This window comes from Podarcis filfolensis (genome assembly GCF_964270895.1).
Source record: "Podarcis filfolensis genome assembly, chromosome: 7".
Classification (NCBI taxonomy): Eukaryota; Metazoa; Chordata; class Lepidosauria; order Squamata; family Lacertidae; genus Podarcis; species Podarcis filfolensis.
This window is the reverse complement of record NC_139603.1, coordinates 50182361-50206958: the sequence shown is the minus strand read 5'-3', so window position 1 is coordinate 50206958 and position 24598 is coordinate 50182361. Positions and strand designations below refer to the sequence as shown.

At 39.4% G+C, this 24598-nt stretch overlaps 1 protein-coding gene across 2 annotated transcripts in view; it reads left to right on the top strand.

The window, feature by feature from the left end:
- Positions 1-19767, top strand: part of KLHL14 (kelch like family member 14) — a 62594-nt gene extending 42827 nt beyond the window's left edge. For both annotated transcript variants that reach the window (XM_083622990.1, XM_083622991.1), the window contains exons 5-9: positions 4176-4254; positions 12091-12281; positions 12384-12542; positions 15004-15161; positions 16855-19767. In XM_083622990.1, coding sequence (XP_083479116.1) covers positions 4176-4254; positions 12091-12281; positions 12384-12542; positions 15004-15161; positions 16855-16995 — 728 coding nt within the window. In that variant the 3' untranslated portion in view covers positions 16996-19767. The remainder of the gene's footprint in view (positions 1-4175; positions 4255-12090; positions 12282-12383; positions 12543-15003; positions 15162-16854) is intronic.
- The last annotated feature ends 4831 nt before the right edge of the window (positions 19768-24598 follow it).

Here is a 24598-nt window from a genome sequence, read left to right as displayed (position 1 = left end):
AAACCTGGACTAACATATTCATACCTCCTCTGGCGGGTCCCCACGGAGTTCAGAAAGTGGTTAATGCTAACAGTGGTTTGTTTTCAATAAGCCAGCTTCATAATCCATGATTTGAAGTTGGCTTGTTTCAAACAAACTATTGTTAGCATTAACCACAGTTCATTAGGTTCAAACAGTATGATAAGCTGTGGTTAAGCAAAAACAACTCCTCCTTGTGGTCATGCCAAAGTGTGAGCATGCAAGGTTGAATCTTGCTGCAGCTTGTTCTTGTTATGTTAAACTATGGTTTTAGTGTGATATCTGAACAAGATCAATAAAACTGATTAAAGCAGTTTTGTTTTGGCAAAGTTCCATTAAAACTCTAAGGCCACAGTTCTAGAGAGCTATGTCATGCAGAAGAAATACACAGCCTCATGTACATAGTCAGGTATTTTTAAGGTCTTGCTGAAGCCATTTGTATACTATACTTAAGGCCAATTTTATGTTTAGAGGCCACTTCAAGCTGAAAAGTGAAAATTTTGAAACACAGAAATGAAGGCCCTATGCTTCAAAAGCTAACTATGTTCTTTCTCAAGCTAACACGGTAGATGGGCTTGGGAACTGAGTGTTACCCAAAAACCCAAAAAAGCTTGAGGATGCTGTCAACAGCATTCTGTGACATACCAAGCCCTTCACCTGCAGCAGAGAAACTCCACATATGGGTGGGAGAATATTCCACAGGAGCAATGAATGCTTTCATGTGAGGAAATAGGAACTCTGGGTACACGTTCTAGTTCCTCTCCATGGGCAGCCAAAGTGCTGATTTGAGGCTTTGGTACCTTTGTCATTCAAGCTACCACATCTTCTTTATATGTGTAGACAGTGTTTTCCAGACTAAGGCATTTCATGGCAGCTGTTAGGAGTTTTGACCAGCATTTCATGCTTTTATATTATTTTATTTAGATTTTTTCTACCCTGCTCTTGAGCTGAAAAAAATCCTGGTTTACAGATCAATACAAACAAATCAGACCCTGCCCTCAGCCTTGCAGTCTAAAAGGCATGACACAAAAGGAAAATAGATTAGGAGGGAGGAAGAAAAAGCACACTGAGGTAGCGGTTCTTAGTTACAAGCTCTTCTGAGGACCAGCTGGTAGGGAGACAGTTCAAAGAGAATAAGAGCCAAATGTGCTGGTCTCAGCTGTGCTGATGAAATGGTCCTGCATCCCTTTTCTTCCATCCTGTACCACAGCCTGATGGAAGGAGGACCCTGGCTTCTCAACACTCTGTGTATTTCTTACTACAGTAAAGCAATGTTTTACAGTCAGTGTTTTTCTTCCAGTTCCAAGCCAGTCCCTTCCAGGTAAAATGTTATGTATGCAGTATCAAAAAACTCCTGATTGTTCCACTACACATTTATTTCTAATCTTGTGCAAGGGATTCACATAGAGATTATCTAGTAGTATGTGTTCCTTATTTGATTACTTCATAAATTTTCTGCAGAGAGAAATTAAACAATTTAACAGACTTCTGAACAAAGCAAAAGAGAACAGTATGCCTTGCAAAATTTAAAATATTGTCAAGACATTGTTGAAGAGCTTGCACATGAGGACAGAGTTGCAGTTGTAGCAGTCTGTGTAACAGAGATAATTATGACTGGCAAACTATAAAACAGCTTGCAGGTACACATTTTCACTTCAAAGTGCCAGAAGATCCAGCTGAAATTACATATACTGCATATATTTTATTGTGAAAGACCCATTTCAGCATCTGCACTAAACCAAATTATATCGAAGCGTTACATCTGTTCCTTTCCTTGAAAACTGAGATAAACTAGTCCATTCCATGAGCCTGTATCCAGTAGGTTTTTTACAAAAATTATTTAAATCAATGTTTTGGAAGAATAGCTTTTCTACTTTATTCCTGAAATGCTACTGCACAAAAGGTTGCAAATAATTACTTCTAGAACTGTAATCTATAGAACTAGTTTGAAGACTTCTGCTGCAACTCCCCAAGCCTTCTCCCACGTTAAAATACCCTTGACGCCCCCCCCCCCAAATTAGATGGCACTCTTAGCAGAACCAGTGGCATGGATGGGGTGTCTCCCCAGCCTTAGAATTCACACTTGAGTTCCCTCCGAATTTTCATGATGGCTAGAGTAGAGCTATGTGGAGCACTGACCTGCAAAGGGAAGCATTGTACAGGAACACCTAACTGCTGGGCTACTTTGCCCCACTTCTTTTCCTTCTATCTTCTCATTTTAATAGTGGCAAGGTAGTTTACCTAACAGGGAAGCATAGTAGCGGGGTGGGAGTCTGCTTAGCCCTGCCTCCCCAAACAGAGGGCATCACCAGAGTGAGATCACTGGTCCATCTAGCACAGCCAAGCTCCCTATTATTCAAAGGAGCCCTGCTTGATTTCCCTATTAAATGTGGTGCTGCTTATTTACCGTTCATTTCAAAAGCCCATGTAGTTCACCATTCAGTGCTAAGTTGGAAGGGGAGGAGGAATGTGAGGAACAATTTCCAGCATGGGATTAAGAGGAGGAAGGAAGGTTTAGAGATCAGAGCAGGTGTAACCAAGGAAAGATACAAGTAAGTACCAGCAAGTGTTGAAAGAAGGGACTGGGGAAGGCATAGATGGAAGGTGAAGAAGGAAAGAGGGAGAAGTATAATTGTGGGCGGTTGGAAGGGGGTTTTTGTACATGAAGGGAATTGAGGGGCATTGTTCCAGAAAAACGTTGAATATAGATTACTGATGAACAGAATCTCTGGGATAACTTCCACTCCTAGAATTGTTGTGTAATTAGACGTTCATATATGAGAGCTGCTTAACATTACTAAAATATTATCTTAAGTACTCAAATACGATAACAAGACCAGAATGCATAATTTGCTCTCCTTACAGACTTTATGGTTTCCTTAGCATAGAATGATGAGATTTGGGACACATTATATGTATAGTCTGAAATTGTCTGGTAACTAAGTTCTCCACTTGTTTGGACTCGTCAGCTTTGCATGTTCAGTCCCGTAAATAGCATCTACCTATGCTGGATGGAGAATACACTGTTTTCACCCTCACAGGTGTGGAATTTTCATTTCACTATGAACCATTTTCTTAGATCAAACCTTGGCCTGCTGGGTAAGAATGTCTGTTAGAAATTTAAAAAACACAAAAGAGACAAAACTGTATTTTATTGATTAATGCAAATTCAGTGTATAAAGGAAAGAGGTTGTAAGCATTTGGGGTTCCTTTACACTAAAATTATTTACCTGGTGCACTACCCACTACACATTTATTTCCTTGTGAGATACATGATTGGGTTGTCATGTAGCTGTGATTCAATTTTTTTAGTCACACATACAAGAAACAAGAGGGCTTTTTGAGATACTTGTGTGCTGAAGGCTCAGGTGTTAAACAGAAATTGCCATGCACTCCCTTGCTCCAGTCTTCTTGCTTTGATGTCAATCTGTATGTAAAATATACTGCAATCTTAATATCTTGAAGGCATGCAGTGCCAGAGGTTAGTAGTCAGGATAATGTAGACTTCCACAATTAGCCTTTGCTTTGTTTTGCTTTATTTGTGACTTAGGGACAGTAGAAATACATTATTTTTAGATGGCACATATAAATCCTTCTAAAAGGCAATATTATAAAAGGCAGTATGTATTTTCCTCTTTGTCCTATAAGGGAAAATCTCAAGATTATAACATCAAATCCCTAATGTAAGGATGCCTGAGCACTTAGTAAAGATGTGTTCACCTCCCTATCAGCAATCAACATCACCCTCTTCCCACTGCAAACTGGGGAGACAAGAAAGAATGTCAGATATACCCATGGTTCTACAGATTGCTACAAAATATTCATGAAATGCCACTAGAAGCCCATCTCCCTCAGAACAATAATTTCCTATTGTCATAAGATTTATGACACTTAAAAAAAAAAATGCTAGTGGGTTTCTGTCTTAAAGAGAGACTTGTAGAGAACCTTATGAGACAGAGCTAAAATACTTTGTTTTTTACTACTTCCATAGATACCTATTAAGAACTGCAGTTAGAGGCTGTTGATTTTGTGTGTTTATGTGCTTTGCTCTAGAGAGAAGACCTCCATAAAGATTGACAAGTGCAAGGAATATACTATTGCAGTGATTTGTAATGACAGAAAACAGAGAGTTAAATGTGAAACTAATTTCTTTACAGGAAAGCACAGTACAAACTTTGTTAGCCGGTATGATCCTAGATTTAACAGCTGGATACAACTTCCACCCATGCAAGAGAGGTAAATGCTTGCTATATATTTGGGGTTGGGGAAAGGGTGGCTGTTTTACCTAAGAGAGGAAGATGGTTGGGGTTTAACTTAGCGGTGAAAAAAGCGAATGGTGAACGTGTTGAAATTGATTTGCACTAGCAAATAAAATATAATAGTGCTAGATTATTTTTCTGCTGACAAGAAGGTACTTTAAAGTAAAAGCTGAACTGCTACATCCTTTTCATAGAATTGTAGAAACAGTGTTTCTTTCAAATCTCTGGACTATTTCACAATTACTATTTTCTATTAGATTTTTGCTTTGCTTTCGTTGAATTTCAGTGTGCATTGGCAGAGCAACCACTCCTTGCCATTTTGGTCACTTAGGCTGGTAATGGCAGCACCTGCTGGGTCCCTCTGCCTGCCCACTCCACATAATCAGGTGGTAGAAGAAGCTGGCAGAAGCACACTGGGGAAGATGAGAGGTACCAAAGGTGGTACCTTTCTCCCTTTGTCCTGAACCTTCTCCACCCACCATAAGCATTCTTTGCTCCCCAGCCATTATACTTATTAAAGTAATGTATTAATCTATCGTCTTGTTTAATACAATGTCAAGATGACTGTGAAAAGTTCAGACCTCAGGTAAGCATGGAGGTGTTCAGTAATCACACTAAAAAGAAGCCAAATATAAAATAAGGAACAGTGAAGGACCAGAAATCAAACACCTAAATGTATAAAATGCCTTGCAAAACTGCAAAGGAGAATGAGGAAGAGCCCCAGCAGACAGCAATGGAAAGTGTATTCAAAAATTTGGGCCTGGAAGAGTAAAAGTTCCACTTCTAAACTGGCCCTTAAACCAGATTAAAGTGGGTGTGCATAATCCACTTCTACACCATGTTGTTCAACTTCTTCCATAGAGAGAGACTTGATTAGGGACTCCCTAGATTTTAGGTTGGGGAATGGTTATAAATATGTACTGTTATTATGCAAACCATTATCCAACTCCTAATACAACACAGATGCATAGTATATAAAGCTTTTGGGGATACACTTTAGCTAGGACATCCATAAAAATTGAAGATGTTCAGCTCGTTATCCAGTTGAACAAATCTACTTGTCACAGCCTCACTGCCTCTAACTTAAGGCAGATTTAGTGTCTGTAGAGCTTGTACCATGAGGGTTTTTTTAGGAAAAAATGGACAGCTTTAGATTTTTCTTATAAGCCTGTCTGATATTTAAAATATCATTTGAAGTATTTAGAAGTCCAAATTCTGTTTCAAAATGGTGTTCTGATTATCACAACCCTTCTTTGCCGGGCTCTTAAAGTGAGATAATTAACCTTCACCCTCTTAGCTGAGCCTACATAATTCACAGTGATCAATTATTTCAGTGTTGTACGAGCCTCTGAGGATAAGGCAGTATTGCTGAAAATGTGATTAGACATTTTAAAATATGTGAATTGTTTACTGACTAGTCCCTTGTGACTTCTTTGGAGACTTCCAATTTATTAAGTCAAGTGCCTTTCAAGACAGTTTTTAGTCATTCATATTCTTTAATAAAGAGCTTTTATGCTCTCCTTTTTATGACAAAATGTGTGCAATTAGGATGTTTTTTTTCTCCTCCTGTGAAGCAATAGTTTGTTTGTTTATAGTATTGATAGACTGCTCTATAACAAAGTTCTCAGGATGAGTGACAACAACAAAGCTATTAAGAATTTATTTAACAATATTGCACTTGTATGTATTATTATGTATTATTTTATTTAGAATATTTATATGCTGCCTTAAGAAGTCAAAACTCCCTCAAGATTGCTTCTATAAAAACAGTAATTGTAAAGATAATGCAGTATAATCGCAAATAAAAAATGAATAAACCAGTAATAATAAGACAGGCAGACATCAAGTTCGAAACTAAAACAAATATAACCAAGACCCACTGCAGCTTAAAGCACAGCAAATAAAAACTCCTTCGAGAAAAAGTCAGTAACACTAGAACATGATAGGGAATAAAATTCTGTGACCCTGTCTGGAGAGCCCATCCACATGAATCATTCTCTGGAGGGAGAGAACATGGATTCACTTCTTCCCCAATAAGTATTCAGCCAACCATCTGTTGGGCACTGCAGAGTCTGTACCTCTGCACAGCACTGCACTGGGTGCTGAATACTAATCAAAAAGGGCCTCTGCAATGAAGATTCAGTATTTGTTAGTTAAGAAAACTGGGACATGATCCATTTGTGTCCTACTGATTTCATAGGGAGGGTTAAGTATGCATTTAACTTCCTCCAATTGAAATTAATGCAAATTAAATATTTTATTTTTTGCTGGATTGTTTCCATTTTTTTTTTAAATTGTTATAGTACTGCACTTCAAGTGCAATTGCACCCTCTTTGTGACGTAAGTTGGCCTTTGCGCTGAAGTCCTAGCTATTGACATAGTTGGTACAATGCTGATGAGGCTGAAAATCTGTGACTTAGATGTACCCCACTTTAGCACATGAGCAAGTTTCCATACAAAGCCAGCCCAGCAGTAACAGATGGTCAGCTCCGCTCACCTGGGGGGCCATTTTGCTGAGAAGTTGATGGAGGGTGGCGACCTGCCTCCCCACCGTGGACTTTCAGAAAGTCCAATGGCCACAGCTATACCACCTCCAAAGAAATGGTTCTGAAAATGAAAGCAGGAAAAGAAGCATGGTGGAAGCGAAGAAACATCAGAGAAAATTGCTGTCTAAAGCAGCATGGAACAGTTTGAAAGGCTATATTTTCTTTTATGAGTTCTCTGCAGTCCCACACATGGGGATGCGCCTACACAGATAGGATTTCCCATGCCCTGGAAGATTTGTTTCTCTTCTGTATTCCAAGAGACCTTCAAGGAAGGTAATAAATTTAGTTTTCAGTTGTTAAAAACAGCACAATATAACATCCAGAATTTCAAAACATCAAGAAGCACATAGAAACACAGAGTAGCATAAAAGAGCCACAATATGGCCCTGGCCAAACGGTGGCTTGTAAATTGGAATGAATGGAAAAAAATTTCCTGCAAAGTATTTGGCAAACTCATCCTGAAAGGCTCTGTTGCAATAGCTCTTTGACCACCTAGAAAAGCTATGTTGGGTGATTATGAGCAGATACAGTGGTGACACAAAAGCCATCTTCGCCATTATCACTGTCTCACAGATTAAGTTATAAAATGGGTCCTGGCCTCTGTTTTATTTAATCCATTGTAAGTCTTCTGCTATGACTCCTACTATTTCATCACCACCAGTTCCATGGACTGCCATAGAGCTAGCTTACCTCTACATAAGAACAGGCTGCTGGATTGCATGTTACATGGGTTTTTTTGTGGGTGGGTGTAAACAGTGAGGTCAGAAGGAAATGTAATGCAGATAATTACATATTTAACAGTGACCAATCACAAAACTGTTGGTTTGATAAAATGGGGTAGACAGAGTCAGCTTCTTGGTCCATACCTCTTGTATGGCCTACTGTTGCTGCTGAGTTGCTGTCCTGTTTAGGGGGTTGTCTGAGAGCAACTGGAGGTCTGCCACCCAAGGCTTATGTGTGGGAAGTGTCTGTCCTAGATGAACTGTAGATCATTGATGATAGGCTCAAGTGGCTTTGGCTTGGCTGTTGTGACATCAAGTGGTAGTTTGTCATTTTCTCTTCTAGATCTGTTGTGTAGAAGATTGGTACCTAAGAACAATTTGGCTTTGTTGATCTGATTTTTCACTTTGGGTGTTTGATGTGAATTATTTTAGCTGTGAGGCTCTGTCCAATCCTATGAATCTAAATGGATGTTGTTGTATCATAGAGCTCAGCTGTAAACAATGAACTCTTTAGTGTGCTCTGGGTGGAAGCTGGAAGCATGTAAGTATGAGTAACAGTCAGTAGGTTTCCTATATAAGGATGTGCTTATATGTCCATTAATAGTTGCACATTCATGTCCAGAAAGTGAACCTCTTGCACAGTGTCTTCTAGACTCAGGTTGATGGTGAGGTGATGTCCTAGTGGAACTGCACAAGTGATCCCTTACCATAAGTCCAGATAATAAACCATGTCGTTGAAATCTCAAATGGACTCTCATATTCCCTGGCTGACTTTGACAGCTATACCTGCAAAAACTACCGTGGCAAAGTCCTAAAGATGATATTTGAGGCAAAAGCATCCTCATGGACTCCTCCAGCTGTGATTTTCTCCAGCTGTTTCTCCAGGAGCAGCTTCCTTATCCCCCTATTTAATCTGGTGAAGCAGTATAATTCCATTAGATTGAATGTGGGGTTTAGACTTGTTTCCCTGTAACAGGTGTATGTTCAGCAACACATCCTGGCTTCTGTCCCTACAGAAGGAGATTGTCTAGAAGGTCATGATCTAAGTTTTGGTTGTGTTCTCTCTCACGGTCAGAGAAGTGAACTAAGTGGGAAGGAGCTGTCTCTGCCCTCTCATCATGTAAAACTTGCTACTGCACTTAACTGGCAGGATCCTGTGCTCCTAATCTTCCAGAGATGGGGTAGCCAATGTGGTGCCCTTCAGATATTGTGGACAACAACTCCTACCACCCCTGTGCATTGGCTATGTTGGCTGGATCTGATGGAAGTTGCAGTCCACAACATCTGGAGGGTAGCTCTCTTTGGCTGTCTTTTTTCCAGAGCTTTCTAGAAAGTCTCACCAGTAGTCTGTGCAGGTGCATTCTCCTATATTCCTGCATACCCACTTTTCAGTGTTCACGCTAAAGGAAAGAAAGACTAATTTGTCAAATTACATAACATATATTTTTAGATTAAAATCACTTCAGCTGATTTTAGGGTCTCTCTAAAAGGGTTCTTGGCATTGGTATGATCAGTAATAACTCTGGTAGCTTTTCAATCTAAGACTGATAATCAAACTTCAAGATTCAGGGCATAAATTCATTGCCTTTGGGGATCAGGAAAGAATTTCTTTTACTTTTCCCATGTAACTGCATTGTAAAATTTAGCTAAGTTCATTGCAGAGACTTTTCACAAGCCACTGCAAGACCTGTAGCTGGACTAATATCCTGATCCACAAGAGTAATTTGATGTAATTTCTTTTACTAGAGATGGCAATATATTTCTCAGGACTAGATGTATATGAGGGGATGATTTCTTTTCTAAACTGAATTTTTAGTGCAATATTTTATCATGGAGGACTTTTTATAGCAATTAAATTTTACATTAATTAACTAGAGCTCTATGGCTCAAGTGTAATTTATTTAGTGGAAAAGAAGGATAAGAGAAACTTAAAATCTTTACTATTGGGAGTTTGCCCATAAAATACACATTTAATCTGAAGAATGAAGCAGGCTGACTGTTACATTTCTGCTCCTAACAGTGACACTATGTGGATGAAGTCAAGAATGCACATAGAGGATACATTTATGAGGAAACTTGTTTCTAAAGATAGCTGAGATGGAAAACAACCATTTATTGTCTTAGTCACACAGACATAACCTCCATCAGATGAAGTTTTAAATAATCTGACTCAATCTGGATAGTTAAAACATATATTTTTTATATAAAAAAATAAGCATATGTCTCACATACATATTTCTCACAGGGTAATAAAGTGTTTTATTCATAACATTTTAAATTCCCTTGGTATTAAGTAAAGCTTTCATACTGAAGGAGCAAATAAATGATTGACGACGATGTGTGCAAAGCAATGCATACACACATAACATGAAGAGAACGTGTGCATTTCTGAGAGAGAGCCTGAGTCACTGAGAATCCAAGAGCATTTTAACAGTACTCTTTATTTTTCAAGGAAGTGGTTCCTTGCATGTTCACATGCAAATCTTAAAGCTGCTACGCAGATGTAACCCCTGGAACCTGCAATAAAATGTTGAGATGTAGTATCTTCCTCCCAAATAGGCGTGCTTCTGTTCAGGGTTCTAGCTAACTAGTCTCTCCAGTTAGCACATTCCACTCCTCCCCTATTCTGATATGCTCAGTCCTCATTGAGCTGGAGGGTGCTTTTTTGTGTGAGGATTGCTTGTCTTAAGTTGTCTTTTTTAAAGACTTATTGTGCTTCTGCAAACTTTCAGGGCTTTCCCACAACATGGTGAGATTCCCCTTGTGTTTCTCAGTGGCCTCACGTTGGCCGTGATAGCACTCATCGCCTTAACTTCCTGTTAAAAAGGAAAGATATACTACATTTGCTAGAAGACATATTTGGACTAAAATGGACTTGCAAGGCTCAAAGGTGCTTTCATGGTTGTGTGGGAAATGAAGTGTCTCCTATTATGTTTTTAGAAATAGATCGTTCAGGAGTACTGTACTAAAAATGACTTGAAAGCACAGCATGGTAAGAAAGTCTCCATCAATACTGATTCCTTGCCCTGGAACTAAGGGGATGCTCAAAACTTTGTTGAGAGTTAGCTGGATAAACCTTTGTTGGATGGCAAGAATGTAATACAAGGAAAGTTGTTCTATTTGCAGTAGTGCAGAAAAAAGGGGAAAAAATGATAATTGAAGAAAAAAATCTGATGATGTGGTTCTCTTAGTAAATTGGGAACAATGACCCATGAAGGACTATAAAGAAAGTGAATGTCAAGATAATTTATTATTGTTACATTATCTATCCTTCCCCCCCCCCTTTTTTTTTTTACTTTATCTTACTGAGTTGCTGTTATCCTTCCATGGAACCAAATATCCTAAACATTAATGAGTTCTTGCTTAAATCTTCACTGCCAATAAAATTGCTTTTAAGTTAAACTTCTGCTTCACCTAGTCATTGTGTGGTAATTGACAATACTACATAAATTGTTCTTCTGAAAGACTACACACAGAATGCTCAGAGGGAATCGTTTCACAGTCCAGTCACACACCCCAGTTCACCAATAGGCCACTGGACACACTGAGGTCAACATGAGCAGGAGCGCCCGAGTTCTCTTCAGCATCTTGTGTATGGAGCATTTGCAGTAAAAAGAACGAATCAGACATTTCGTGCGAATGTCTTTGTGTGTGCGTGTGCTGGAACCTCCTGTATAGGTGTGACCTGACCTGAACCAATGCAACAAGTATTCCAAGCAGTTGCTTGAGGCAGAACAATTCTAGAAGAAGTCCTAATCATTTAGTACATCTAGCATGGGGAACAATATAGTGGGCGAACGTTGGGATGCACTCCAGAATCCTGCAGAAGGGTGTCTCTAATCAGGCATGCTAGGAGAAGTGTGCCTCATGAGCCCTTGTGATATCACAGAGGATGCTGGTTCACAATAGCCTTCAATGAAGGAGCACCTAAACCTTTTTAAATGTCCACTTTCCAAAGCTGAACTGCCAGGACTAACAAATGCTGCTGCCCAAGCAACTCATATGTAAGATAAACTCCCAAAATACCCACAGAACACCCTACATCCTCTCTCTGTCTACTTTCTGCACACACCATCCTTGCTTGCATTTTTTGAAATCAGTAAGACCCAGTTCTTAACTTTCCTTTGTAGAAAAGTTGCTCCAGCACCCTGATCATTTTAGTTGCCTTTTTGGTACATTTTCCAGCTCCACGCTATCTTTTTTGTATTCCATGTGTAGCTGCTCCATAAAGCTATTATAATGTTGGCATTTTGATTTTTCCTAGTGATTCCTTTTATTGTAAATAAGAAATTGCAATGGATAATCCAGAAATCATTACAAGTGAATAGTTTTGGAAATTTTGGGTGATACTTTGGGGTGGGGGGGTGGGGAGTGGTCCGAGTTGGGAGTGCACCGCAACCTTTTTGGGGAAAGTCACCCATATTCTCAGGGATAAATGAGTGGGGGGATTCATGTTAGAATAGCAGGTGATAAGTTCTGTAAGACAGAATGATGGAATTAATTCTATTCACTAGAAACTAACTGCTCTATTTGTTTTTTCTCTAGGAGAGCCAGTTTTTATGCCTGTCGGCTTGACAAAAACTTGTATGTGATAGGTGGGAGAAATGAGACTGGCTACTTGTCAAGTGTGGAATGCTATAATTTAGAGACAAATGAATGGCGTTATGTATCTTCCCTACCACAGCCCTTGGCGGCACATGCAGGAGCTGTACATAATGGCAAAATCTATATTTCTGGCAAGTTGTTTTCTAAACTCCCCTTCGTCGCAAAACAAAACCCAGTTATTCTTTTAAGGTGCTGTGCTTCCTTTAACTAATGAAGGTATATTTGATTTGTAGGAGGTGTCCACAATGGTGAATACGTTCCCTGGCTGTACTGCTATGACCCTGTAATGGATGTCTGGGCTAGAAAACAAGATATGAACACAAAGAGAGCAATCCATGCATTGGCTGTAATGAATGATCGACTGTATGCAATCGGAGGAAATCATTTGAAAGGTCACATTTTTAATAGCAAAACAATGTAATATTCTGTCTTTTGATAAAGATTTTTTTTGCTAGGTTAGTTAACTAAGTTTAAAACCCTGCCACACAATTTAGCATGATGCTTGAGCCAGCATCTTTGAATGAATATATATATATATATATATATATATATATATATATATATATATCACTACATTAAATAAATGAGTAATGAATGCTTTAGATAATACAAAAATGGGAACTTCCATTACTCAGAAGCATGGATGATTTGTCATCACCGTAAATTCACTGTAACAAACAGATTATTTCTGACCCAAATTGCCAACAGTATTTCCCTCTGTAAATCGTTTCCCAAGCTGGAGAAGAAGCTGTGCTAAGGCTCTGCAAAGAAACAAGTCCTTAATTTTAGGGGTAATATTTAACAACATTTAAAATCCCCCACTCATCTCAAAAATTGTCTACAAAATTTATTTCTAAAAATCATTCTTTGCATTCATCTTACTAGGAGCTACACCCCTGCTTGCTCCACTTGCCAACACCCCTGACCTCCCCCCATTAACCCTCTACAGCTTCCCTTTCCCACCCTATGTAACTACTAAGCTCACTATTCATCTTCCCATCAAATTTCTGAAGCCTCTGTCCTGTTCTGCAACCCTGCCTTGCACCTTTTTTCACCTTCACGCCCATGTCTATTCCTCCTCCTCCTCCTTCTTTCGTGTAACCTTACACAAACGACCACCAGGGTAATCTCCTGCACCTTCCTCCTCCCACACCTTATAACTGTTAAGCACCTTTTTCACCTTCACCCCCTTTTCTTCTCCCCCCTCTTCTTCTCAGTTCTCCCTTCCACTCAGATAATCCCCATTTTCATGCCTTAAAGGTAAAGGGACCCCTGACCATTAGGTCCAGTCGCAGACAACTCTGGGGTTGCGGCGCTCATCTCGCTTTATTGGCCGAGGGAGCCAGCGTACAGCTTCTGGGTTCATGTGGCCAGCATGACTAAGCCACTTCTGGCAAACCAGAGCAGCGCACGGAAACGCCGTTTACCTTCCTGATGGAGCAGTACCTATTTATCTACTTGCACTGCGTGCTTTTGAACTGCTAGGTTGGCAGGAGCAGGGACTGAGCAATCCTCTCTTAAATTCTGCATCTCCCTTTGTACACCATTATCACCTTTCATCCCCATTCCTACCACCTCATTTCTCCTTTTTCAACTCTCCCTTGCATACAGGCCACACACACACACCCATTAACTATCCCTCCTGCTCTCTCCTTTTCAGCAGCCCTCTTTGTGCTAACATGCTATGATGGTGTATGTTACTGTATCTTTAAGATGACAGAATCTTAAGAACAGGACTGTCAAGTGAGCTTGTTCAGTTAGAGAAGGTTAAGTTCAGTTGATGGATGTTGTACATATATAGGTGCTTGGGGTTTTTTGGTTAATAAATTATCTCTTCTAAATTGCTACTTTGAATCTGGAACAAAGCGAGGTGAAATACATTGTGTGAAGGTTGTTATAGGATATTTGATGGCTCCGCACCCTTTATCTCTCACACATGGAAGGAGAAGCTTGTGTACAATGAGAAGAGAGAAACAGTGAAAGAGAAAATATGCATCTTTTAAACAATGGAAGAAGTTTGAGTAAAGCAAGGGTGGAGAGACCCTGAGAAGAAAAATTTCAGTTTTAAACAATAGCAGAGGTTTGAGTTAAGCAGGGATGGAGAACACTGAGGGTTTTTTGTTTTATTTTTTACAAACAGCTTTAACAAGGAGAAATGGAGATGGGTACAACACAGATGCTAACACAATAGAACCTTTCCCACCTCCTTTCCCACTGTACTTAAATCTTGTTTTAAACTGCTACTTTCCCCTCTCAATATCACCCTCTGATTGCTCTTCTCAAATTTCTGCCATTGTTTAAAATGGCCACTTTCCCCCTCTCATTATTTCTCCATTCTCGCTTTACTCATATGTCTGCTATTGTCTAAAATACACACCTTTCTTCCCTTTCATTGTTTCTCCCTTATCTCTGTACTCTAATTTCTCCTTCTTCCATTCCTCAGTTGCCTCGTGTGAGAGAGATAAAGGACAGGGAGCACTCAAATATTCCATAGTACCTTCACATTTCAGTCCTGGTATTTCACTCCTGGTATCATGGAGTAGAAAAAACACTCTAATCTCATATATCAGTAGCTCCCCATGAATGTTCTTTCGCAACTAATGGCAGCCAATATGTGTTTATTATTAAGGAAAAAAGCAAATGTTAGCTCAGTGCTGTAGGTTGTGATGGAGATAACAAAAGGAAAGTATTTCACTTTCTTACTTTAAGAGGTTTTCTCCTGTTCTTTACAATTTAGTCTTTAATGATGAACTTACTAAGGTGGGCGAAGTTTTTTGTGTCATTGATCAAGTACCATATGCTCGTTCTCTTAAAATAAGTGGTTTCACATTATTTGATAATTGTGTTGTACAGGTTTTTCGCATCTTGATGTCATGCTCGTGGAATGCTATGACCCAAAAGGTGATCAATGGAATATTTTGCAAACTCCTATTTTAGAGGGTCGCAGTGGTCCTGGCTGTGCAGTTCTTGATGACAGCATTTACCTTGTAGGAGGCTACAGCTGGAGTATGGTATGTATCCCTTGTCTGTACATGGATCTCTCGGTTATCATTTGAGAGCATGCTGCAACCATTCTGCGGGAATGATACATATCTAAATAAATTGCTGTCAGAATCTTTGATGTATGGAAAATATCTGGCTGATTTATAACCTGCTTTGCAAAATCAGTAGTCATTATTTCTTTTTAAGCTATTAACGTCAATCAATCAATCAATCAATCTCCTTTACTGGCTTAAAAAAGTGCATCGTATACATGGATCAGAACACAACACAGTTAATGAAACATAGTAGGAGATACTTTAGGATAAAACTGTCCAGATATCATGAGGTACAAAGATAGCTCTTAGGACCTATGGTGACGTAATTTCATAGTGTCACTCAAAAATCTTGCCACATTCTCCACAATGCCATTACTATGATTGTTCAGCAGATAAGGCACCATGGAAGAGTCAGTACGATAAATCCCCTCCTTCAATACTTATCATATTTTTTTGCATAAAATGGGCAGTAAAATAAAACATGTGCGATGGATTCGACATATTTTGTGCCACAAGGGCAGTATATTTCAGAGTATGGGATTTTTGAGAATGTACTTTGCAAAACTGCAGGTGGTAAGATGCTAAATCTTGTGAGGGAATATGGAGTGTCTTGGCCAAACGAGGGTAGTATTCCCAACCCCAATGGGGAACAGGTTTTGTTGGCTGCACTTCAAAGGGTTTGAAATTCAATCTCTAGAATTCTTCACTTGATTGTCTGGAATGCTTCCAGTTGTGGGAGCATAAGTGGTGACTCAAGTGATAGGCCACAGGTTCTGATTTTGCTCTCAATGCAAGCTAGCCATTTGGAGTGGCGGGATTCTGCCAGCATGTGGAAAGTGAAAGAAGCCAGATCGGACATGAAATGTAGGCAGAGTCAGAATTTTATAGTGGTGAGCCACGCTTTGGTTTCCAGCAGCCTTTGTCCAGTTTCCAGACACATGGCTCCAAAGCTGTTTATGTGAGAATGAAATTCTGAATTGAGGGGTGAGATTCTAACCATGCCAAGTTGTATGTGCAGAATATGAAAACAATCTATGCTACAGTTATTAAATTTATTTATGGCCTTGGTGAATTTGTCCTTTATTCCAGATGTGAACTTTATAATCAAGCAGTTTTACTGCTTTGAGAGGAAAGAGACTAAGTATATCCCTAAAAGCATGGGGAGAAGAGATGATGTGGGGGAATCTGACTATTCTTGGGCGCTATTATCCAGGCTGGTGACAGAGATTGGTTTTTACGAAGCCCCTGGCACTCTGTCATGATGCATTGCGACTCCTGAGAAGGAGCAGCAGCAGCAGCAGCAGCAGCAGCTATTGCCTCCTGCATTCTCTCTCTGAGTCTCTCACAAAGAGAAAGCAGGGTTGCTGACTAGATTATCTGTTATCACTTCCAGCATCCTGCCAAACCCCCCAATTGACTGTCAGGAGCTCAAGCTCCCACTACCTTGCACTTGACTCACCCAAAGCCCTACTTTTGAGATGTCTCTACTATAGTTTTTTTGAAGTTATGACTAAATCAAGGCAGTGTGTGTGCATCTTAGTTGTAAAGGTGAATACATTGCAAGTTGCAGAGCAACCAAGGACCAGTTGTTTTCTAGCTGAAGCTGTTCAAATTTTGCTTGGATGTCATTTATCTGCTACCTCAACAACACTATGTTGTGTTACAGGGAGCCTACAAATCTTCTACCATTTGCTACAGTCCTGAGAATGGAACCTGGACAGAGCTGGAAGGAGATGTAGCTGAGCCCCTGGCAGGTCCTGCTTGCTCCACTGTCATACTACCTGCGTGTGTGCCGTACAATAAATAACATACAGGAAGTACTGACATGAACACTGTTAAATGATGGGTGACTTAAATATTTTAAGGGACAGAATTCCTGGTACTACATACAACAAGACCCTATCCCCAATATCTGCATTTATGATTTTAAAAAACGACTAAGTATAGTTCCCACCTCAGACAGTCCGGTATCTTGTCAAACAAGTAGCTTGAAAGCATGGAACACTGCACATGTTGACAGATGACCATTTCAGAGTGATCCTCACTTTTCTCTGCTATAAACCCTCATATCAATTCTAAATTTAAAGAGAATAATTCTAAAGATCCAAACACTGCCTGAACGAACAAAATTACTATTGTGCATTGTATTTTACCTGCATGGGATCTGTGTTGAAGTCATGGTGATGTTGCTCACAATTAATTCAAAACTGAGATGCCCAAATGCATTGAACTGCAGAATTGCTTCCCCATTTTAGCCCTAATGTGTGGCTGCTGACGTGTTCTGCAAGTAACACAACTTAAAAAGACAGATCATAAGAGAGAAGGCTTCTGTTTTGAACAGATTGGCCCCTCATATAGTCTGCTCTGAAATCCCCATGCCTAAGTGTAGGGGGGAAGTGGAAGTTTTTCAGATGTATCACAATTGAGGTTTTAGGACTGGTGCCAATTCTATGGATTAGTAGTGTAAATCCAGAGTAATTCATAGAACCTCATTTTATTATTCTGTATATTATTTTGTATTATTCTGATTTAAACATTCTGGCCTATACAAGTAATTCTTGTTTTTTTTAAGATTTAAGTTATTCCTTATATTAATTCATAAATTTCAGATACAAATTAACAAATATTTGAGTCATTTTGACTAATAGATTTGTTATTTCCCCCTATTTAACACCAAAGAACAAATTCTTCCTTAAAATGTGGATCATGTGCTATCACATATCGTTGGCAAGTAGCTGTAATTCCTTAATCTGATCTACACTGAAATATTTATAAACTAACTTTGTACCTGTGGTGAAAAGAAATATGGGCATAGAACTACCATAACAGGTATAAAGTTTAGTTAAGCTCAACTCAATTCCAATAGGCAGTGCAACTGAGGCAATTTTGAGCCCAGAATGGGAGGAGTGTTGAGGATAAACATGCATTTGTGACCTTACAAGGAGAAATGTAGGTGGGAGAGGTTTGGAGCAGAGAAGCAGTGTGTGCAGGAACAGTTAATATGCCTCCCAATCTATAAATTACACTCTCTAGAAGCTGCTGATTCTTTTAAAATAAAAAGGGCCATCAGGGTTTAGTCACACTAATGTTTAACATCAAGTTAGGCCCTATATGTTTTCTTCTACTTTAATGCAGTGGTACCTCGGTACTCGAACGGCTCCGTTCTCGAACATTTTGGCTCCCGAACGCCAACAAACTGGAAGTAAGTGCTCTGGTTTTCGAACGTTCCTCAGAACACGAACGTCCAACACGGCTTCCGCTGTGCAAAAACCTAGCTGTTGGCCAATCAGAAGCCATGCCTCAGAACTCAAACGTTTTGGAAGTTGAATGGTCTTCCAGAACGAATTCCATTTGAGTTCCAAGGTACCACTGTATTTGTCATATTTGTGTAGCGTGCTAGACACAGCTATTTCACACTAGTGCTGTGCAAGGTTTTTGTAGAATGGGACACCTATCTCCATCCAAGTCCCATTGGGCGTCTTGCACAGGAATAAAGCGTACGGGCATAGGAATATGATTTGATTCCTACCACCAATGGATGGAAATAAATTTTCATTTTTTTTTGCCCTTCTTAGGACTCTTATGCCAGATCCTACAAGCTGCACCACCCCTTCAGCAGCCAGTTCACACACTAACCTATAGTCTGTATGAAAAATAAAATTGTCTATTCAGAAATACAAGACAATATAGAATCAAATCTAGTTTTACAAAAAAAACACACACACCTTTATGTTCAAATCTCAGACGCGTAAGGGAACAACAAAGGCACAGGGTACAAGTAGGCAGAAGTCATACATCATAGTTGACCAAAAGGAAAGGTAGGAAACTCAAACTATAAGACTTAGGCTACTAAGAAAGTAGTAAAACTGATAACAATAAATACTGGATTTCTTAATACTACTGCCACTGTTGTTTTGCTAATGCTAATTCCATTGTTTGTCACTTGCAGAAAACTAGCAGAGATTCAGTCTCTTCAAATGTTGCAAATGAATTGTTTAGGGAACTGTGTCTGAAAGAAAGAAAGGAAACATAGTGAAGTCCCTGTTACAGAGTTCCTGAAACTGGAGTGTTTGTCCTGGAAACTCAACCCATTTTTCTTACGTAGTGCAATCTCTGTTAGTTTTGTATTTATTTGTGTTGTTCCGATCAAAAAAAATTACTTGTAAAATAATACGTCGTGCAATCATAACTTGGGGGGGGGAGGGTTTTTAGAAATCTATATGTATATATAAATATATGGAAAGGAAACCTGTTACCACTCCAAATGAGAGAACATTTTATGGCGTTTAAAAATACCAGGACTTGCCACTATGTTGTCCCATGCCACTGCTAAAATGCCACTTTAATGGGAAAGATGGGGGATTTCTTGTCCGTTTAAAAGTTCTTTTTTTAAAAAAAGACAAAGATAATTAAAGCATTTATGAGGAATATATGTAAATCTTTCTAATTTTTGGGAAGGCATGACCAAGGAAACCATACAAGTAACCAATAATGTAAATTTTGTACAGTACTAGAATGTGTAAATGAAGCTTGCTTGTAGGGCGAGGGGACTTTAAATAAAAACTTATGTACTAATGCATCTGTCTGACAAATCTCTGCTGCTGACGAGTTTAAATAATCTAACATTTAATGTTTTGAGATCCTTTTGTCATGTAGGTGTGTGAACATTTGAGTTAGGTAACTGTGTAGACCTATTCATGAATAGATGGAAGACCAAATCTTTTGAGGGATTGAATGTCATTTTTTTAACACCTTCTTCTAAAAGGCCAACTCCAAAGTCTATCCTTGCAACTGAGACCTTGTCTCAGACAGAAAGAAGGCAGCAGAATGTGCAAGTAGCTGTATGTTTATATTTTTAAAATAATTATCGTAAACTTAAGAGAGGCTGGTGGCGTGTGCATGTGTGTTGGAAGAAATAGAACAGGACATTTCATTTTCTTCTTGCTTTGTTGTAAGTTTTTAAAATTTATGGCACCCAAAGAAGGCTTACTAGTACTGGAGGTCAGAATGGTTAGTGGGAGGGGAAGATGCACTAATGAATTCTAGAGTGCTTGTAATGCCATAAAAGATTCAGTTAATCTGCAGCATAGATGTTGATCAGTGGAACTGAACTTGGCTCCCTGGACCTTGTCAGATTTATTCCGTGCATGTCAGTGTTCCACACCAATTACAGATTTTAGAAGAGGCTCTCATGCAAAACTCTGTGCCCTAATATATAAGCCAACTCAAATGTAACTAAAATTAAAATCTGACTGTGGCAAATCTCTATGATCCTGATATATGAAAATCCAAATAAATTATTTGTTCACAGAAATGAAAAATAACTTCAGCAGGAAATTTCAAAAAATTACTTATGCAGGATTAATCCAGTTCAATGAATGCATCTTGCGTTGATTAATAAAGCAGCCATGAATTGCAAAGTAAAACTACAGAAGCTGTGCAAGGACATTATCTTTTGTATCCCTTACTGAAGCAAAAGAAGAGCATATACCTCAAAGAGAGACGTGTCCACTCAGTGTATTATTTTAATTGTAAGGTACTGAATATAAACACATTTTTATTGCATTATTATCACATTGGCTTAGCCTCTGACCAGCTGTGGTTATATATTTTTTCATTCATTTTACTTCTCTGGAAAACAAAAGTTCCTATTTTACAAGTCAACATGGTGACTTAACCATGGCTCGGCTGCGTTTATTTTCCCTTCTCCTCCTTGTTCAGAAGCAATGCTATTCCTCTTTTCCACCTTCCCTCACATTTATACACTTTCTGTGTAGTTTTTGGATAAATGGCTTTGTGCATCCCATGATTCCAGACTGTTTTGCTTCCTAGTTCACTGCCCAAATAAATGCTGTAAACGTAATGAAATAATTTGAAATGTGAGCAGTGGGAATAGATATTTTCCCTCTCCCACTAGATAAGGTAGTGTCATTAGATAAGTGGGAGAGGTATATTTGCTGCTCTTTTTCCATTAAGAAGGGAGATGGGTTGAAGGGAGGGGGTGAGTGTGTTGATCCCTGCCCCGTTTCACTGACAAATAGTGCCTGGAAGTCACTGAAGAAGTCACCTTGCACTATATGATTGCATAGACTGTATACTTTTGAAGCGCATTCTTTCCCTCAAAGAATTCTGGGCATTGCAGTCTACTCCTCACAGACTTCCAATTCCCAGCAACCCTCTAGAAACTACAGTGTCCAGAATTCTTTGAGGGAAAGAAGGTGCTTCAAATGTGCTTTGAAGGTACTGTGTGTATGCAACCACACTTTTGTGTGGCTGGAATGTAGCCTTCTGTGCAAAGGTGAGAGTCGCATCTATTGCTCAGACCACTTTTGCATCTGAGCACATCCGCCACTGGCAAGGGGCCCCCAGGTTTCCCCAAAGGGACTGAAGCTGAAAAAGGTCCCCCACCCTGGCCATAGGTCTAGCTACACTGTGAAATCACAGCAGCAGCAGAACTGCTAGCGTAAATTCTAAAATAGCTGCTCAAAGCTTGCAAGAGCTCCCAATATTTGAAGTGAACATTGTAGGTACAAGATGGGGAAAGTGGACAGACTGCAAAACCCATTTCTAGCTCTTGGCCAGATATAATACTAATACCAACAGGATTAGAGTTTTGCTCTTGTATTATGCAGGAGAAGTATATGCTATAATTGACAGGGGGTGAAGGGCATTTCCAAACAGCATTTAAAAGCCACACAGACTATTTTAACTCTCAGACCAAATTAGCTGTGACACTTGTCAGATGGTTAGCTCTGGTGTGAAAATGTTTGGAGCTGATTTTTTTAAAAGCAGCTGATACTGGGGTGGGCTCAAATCTCTTTCACCACCACCCTGCCCTGGTTGAAGTCATGGGCAAAATTTGCCTGCCTCTATTTGCAATGAAAGAAAAGCTGTCATTGGCACCAGCTGCAAATAGCAGGTGTGGAAGGGGCAAGCCTTAGAAAAGATTTGTGCACAGTCTGCAGCTACCCTTTGTATATATGCAACTTTTGATAACACTAACTTTGTCAAAGAGAAGCAGCATCCCAACAAGCTGATATAGGTGAGGATCACTGGATTGGGGCTACTGAGCTTCTTCTGATCCAAAACAGGATTTGATGTTGATACTTCATTAGCAAAAGAATAATATATTTGTTCTCCCATAAAAATGATGACTGCTCAAATCTTCAACTGGCATAAGTTTCGCTTAATGTAATTTACCCCCCTACATATGTAATAGGTTGTCTGAAGTATTACAATTATGAACTAGATTAATGATTAAATTCATCCCATTCCATATTAATGTGACACTTCTGAACTACACAGTACGTGTGTTACAGCATTTGGCTTTTAGAATTCACAAATGTAATAGTCACTGCTGGGATCAGTTCGTAGAATTCTATATGCTTATGTGTCATTGCTTCACTTGAATACCAGCTTTTCCCTTTTGTTATGTGAGTTTTGTGTATACATCATTTTCTAATTCCCTGTAGTAATATTTCTGTGTAATATTTAGTTACAGAACATGCAGTTCTATACCAGGTGAAAGTACTCGTATTTTTATACATAGTTTGGACACAATCTTTTTCACATATAAAATAATTTGCAAGGTTCCTGTCCAGTGTGGTGTAGTGGTTAAGAGCGGTAGTCACATAATCTGGGGAACCGGGTTCGCGTCTCCGCTCCTCCACATGCAGCTGCTGGGTGACCTTGGGCCAGTCGCACTTCTTTGAAGTCTCTCAGCCCCACTCACCTCACAGAGTGTTTGTTGTGGGGGAGGAAGGGAAAGGAGAATGTTAGCCGCTTTGAGACTCCTTAAAGGGAGTGAAAGGCGGGATATCAAATCCAAACTCTTCTTCTTCTTCTTCTTCATTTGTACACAGAACTTAAAGCTACATGACCCATCTTTTTCACACAAACAGAATAAAGGAAGAAAAGATTTGCATACAAGCAAGATGATCTTAAAGGAATATGCATTATTCTCATCTCCCATTGGTTGTGTACACTCCTAGTGGGGCTGGTGGTGAGAAAACACAGGCATTTCCAGATTTAGAAAGGAGCAGCTGCCTGCCTGGAAAATTCCGACTCAACCCCAAATTCTTGATTCTGGTTTCTGAAGTACCAAACAACAACAGCAACAACCATCTCCTGAAATACTCTTGAGAAGCACAGGAAACTAGATACCATAGTGATTCTGCACCTGAATTGTCTATGCCTAAATCTCTTCTTGCCTAAAAAGTTTAAGATGCAATCTTAGAATCCATCAATGAGACTTTCTGCATCCTGGTAGACCTAATTGAATTGTGTCTGCATATATTAATTAGATCATCTCACACCTCCAGATCCTGGAAATTGTAATTGAGTGCTTATCTTCACTTATCCTAGTAATGAGGTGTTTACTATGATCTATCCCCACTCTAAAAAAAAAATTGTAGCATGTTTGTCCATAAACCACCCAACCCTTTGAATAGTGTATGAACAACACCCTTACCATTGTTATCATCCCATCCTCCTCTGGTTGGTTCTTACTGATAGTCCAGATTGCTACTGCATTGTTTGGTGAAGGATTTCGTCCTTATAGCTGTGATTCTCTCTGCCAACATACAGAGGGGAGTGGGGTTGAGAAAGGAAAGAGTATGATGACTTCAAGGAGACAGTGAGTGACTCAGTGCAAAAAGGGTAAATTTCGTCTGCATATTCCTAACAGCGGGGACATTCTGCACATCTCCAGAGTGCACTAAGTGATGCAGTAAACCAATAAATTAGAAGAATGTAAATTCTTTAGTAGGAATTGCACACAGGGGAAAATGCTTCCTCATCCTCATATTTGTTTTCATGGAAATAATGTACACTCTTTCTAAAAATCAAACTGGTACAAAGCTGAGTAAGACATCAAAACCAGTTATAGATATTACGCTGAACTGCAAAATTTGCAGTAGTATCCTTATCTGTTACGATAAAATGTAAGAGTGATCACTCAACATAATCAAGCCTCAAATAGAGGAGTTTCCTCCCCTGCAGTTCCATTACTCTCTGTCCTTCTTATTTATTTCTCATTAGATAGATTTAATTATATACTAAAGGGCCAAGTGGCCTCTAATATTAATTTATGGTTTGCTTTTTATAAGTTTTCCAGGATTGCAACTTGTATAAATAGAGTTCATTTCACTTATCTAACAATGCAATCCTATTTTCTACTGATGTCTGCTTGAAATTGTTCCAGTGGGGTATATTTGCAGTGGTGTAGCAATGCTGTTGTACTGGAGCTAGCAGGTATCTGTATAACCCCACACCAGGGAAACAATACCAGTGCAAGGGGGGGAATTGATGGGTGTGGTTCGAGAGAGACAGTAGTGGCCAACTTAGACTTCTATCCTTCCTTGGAGGCCATTCTGACTGCCTATGCCAAGCATAGGCAAACTCAGCCCTCC